General features: G+C 42.9%; 1 protein-coding gene across 1 annotated transcript in view; it reads right to left on the bottom strand.

The window, feature by feature from the left end:
• Window positions 1-2,500, bottom strand: part of dnaaf9 (dynein axonemal assembly factor 9) — a 94,887-nt gene that overhangs the window by 39,296 nt on the left and 53,091 nt on the right. Inside the window, exons 16-18 of the mRNA XM_063184065.1 lie at window positions 1,657-1,702; window positions 599-710; window positions 320-390 (exon numbers count right to left, since the gene is read on the bottom strand). Coding sequence (XP_063040135.1) covers window positions 320-390; window positions 599-710; window positions 1,657-1,702 — 229 coding nt within the window. The remainder of the gene's footprint in view (window positions 1-319; window positions 391-598; window positions 711-1,656; window positions 1,703-2,500) is intronic.

Here is a 2,500-nt window from a genome sequence, read left to right as displayed (position 1 = left end):
AGAGAGAGAGAGAGAGAGAGAGAGAGAGAGAGAATATGTGATAATAATCACTGACAATTATGAGTGTGAACACACACAAACACACACACATACACATGAGAAATAGATGTCAGAGAGAGAGAGAGAGAGAGAGAGAGAGAGAGAGAGAGAGAGAGAATATGTCACAATATTCGCTGATAATTATGAGTGTGAACACATACATACATACAGGCACAAACGTGAGAAATGGTGAGAGAGAGAGAGAGAGAGAGAGACAGAGAGAGAGAGAGAGAGAGAGTGGGTGAGAGGAGAAGAGAAGCGATGTAAAATGGAAGCCTACCAGCCAGGACACATATCGTGGCACGGAGGAGGTGAGGATGGTGAAGCAGCTGTCTGAGGATATGGCGCCATCTGCAGGACACACAGAGTCAAAGAAAAATGATTTCAGTCAGACGCCATTCTTCGGCATTGAGGCACAACGAGCTACCATTTTGTGCATGTAAAGCCCCCACCCACACACACAGGCACGCACGCACGCACGCACGCACGCACGCGCGCACACACACACACACACATTAATTTGTATGAATTTTCACTATGGCAATGTACAGACACACACCTTTGTCCTGGATGTGAATGCTGGACTCCAGAAAGGACTCGGAGAAGATAACGGAGCCCAGCTGAGTTCCTGGCCACTGCAGATCCGGGATGTCATACACGGACATGGACGCCTGCAAGGGGGCATCAGCACATACCTCAGAACACTCTCAATAACACCTGATAACAAGTCAACCGACTCTCTTATCTACTCAGAGCTACTATAAGTCCTCTAGAGTTATGTTTTTATTTGTCTGAAATTGATGGCTGGCCGTTGTGGCACTGCCGCTGCCTCTATCAGAACTGGGGTAAAGTAGTCTAGAATGGAGGTGTAAGGTTGGTCAAAGGCCTATAATGGACCCAGACACATAACTGAGATTGTCTTATCCATGTATTAATCCATTCAAAGCCGCATTGCGTTATTTGTTTGCATTTTTTGTTTTACAAACAACAATTTGTTTTACAAACAAACAGTCATTTTCCATTCAAAGTATGAGGTGTGTGAAAGCCTTGATCACAGTAGCACATCAAGATTGAATATGAATATGATTCATTGACACCCACAGCTGGTAAGCACGAAGAATGCTTAATGTTAATGCAATGAAATGCTGAATGATGCATTTTCCGTGTCTCAATTAGCATATTGCAAGTTTTAATGGCAAGTGAGTTTACAAATTAAAAAAAGCATGTTCACTTTCTAAAACTAAGGGTTTAAGACAGCTGAATTTGTCGAATTGACAGCAGATTAACTTGGTTTTCACTGGGTCAAGTGTTTCTGGTCATGGTAAAAATTGTTGATAATAGGCACTACAGCCCTTTCTTGGTACACTCAACCTTAAAAGGAGATGTAAGCTGAGAAAAGAAGCCGGCTAGGAAATACTATGCTATTCAGTATGTTGCAATACACAACCTCCCTGACAAATGGGATAGATTTTCACACACATCAGTTCTTTAATGAAATCATATCACATAAATGTATTCCGCCTCTTGGCGTGCGCCCTTGAGATAGTTGTTATTCAGTGGTTGTTACTCGAGTCTAGTGCAGAAAGGCTGCTGCGGGCCTAAATGAGCTGGACTTACTGTTTTGATTAGGAAGCGGCTCTCAGGCTGACTCAAGGCCACCACCCTACAGGAGACACACACACACACACAACAACCCACATCATCAGCATCAGCATCAGCATCATTATCGTCATTGTCATCATGCAGTCAACACAAACCTCACAGCTAAAGGGCTACTGTAGGAGGCACACACACAACAACCCACATCATCATCAGCATCATCGTCAGCATCATCATCACGCACTGCAGACAACACACACCTCACAGCTAAAGGGCCCACTGACAATGTAATACAGAGCAAAAACACACACACATTCACTTCAAATAATGTGGAACCAAAGCACTCATTCATTCAGATAAAGACAGTTTGCAACAGAAGAAAGCCCCTAGTAACGTTCTATATTTCGAGATTGCGTCCTTCACCAGACATCTCAGACATCTCTCATGGCACTGCACACTTTTCTCTTTATCCAATGACAATATCAGCCAGATCTACTTTGAAATGGGAAACTTGGTGAAAAACAATCAGTACAGAACGATAGCATTCAGAAAGTGCTGTGCAAATGATTTAAATGATTAAATGTCTGATCTGTAAGTTAACAGCAAACCTTGATACTTGAATGCTACTATGTGCTACGCTCGGCTATGTCAATATGAACCTCTGTGTGCTGGATTGCACAGATGCTGCTGTCAAAGCCTTTGGTTGCGACTTCGCAGATGGTCACGTCAAAAAATACACGGATAGCAACTGCAGATCATGACAACTATAATTACTCAAGAGCTGCTGCCACAGAGGCATATGCTTTATAACTGTGCACAGATTAGCACTTCCTTAAAGGATAACTTCTGCCAATTTCAATAT

This window comes from Engraulis encrasicolus, chromosome 19 (assembly GCF_034702125.1).
Source record: "Engraulis encrasicolus isolate BLACKSEA-1 chromosome 19, IST_EnEncr_1.0, whole genome shotgun sequence".
Classification (NCBI taxonomy): Eukaryota; Metazoa; Chordata; class Actinopteri; order Clupeiformes; family Engraulidae; genus Engraulis; species Engraulis encrasicolus.
Note: the sequence above shows the minus strand (reverse complement) of the source record. Positions and strands in the feature narration are given on the sequence as shown.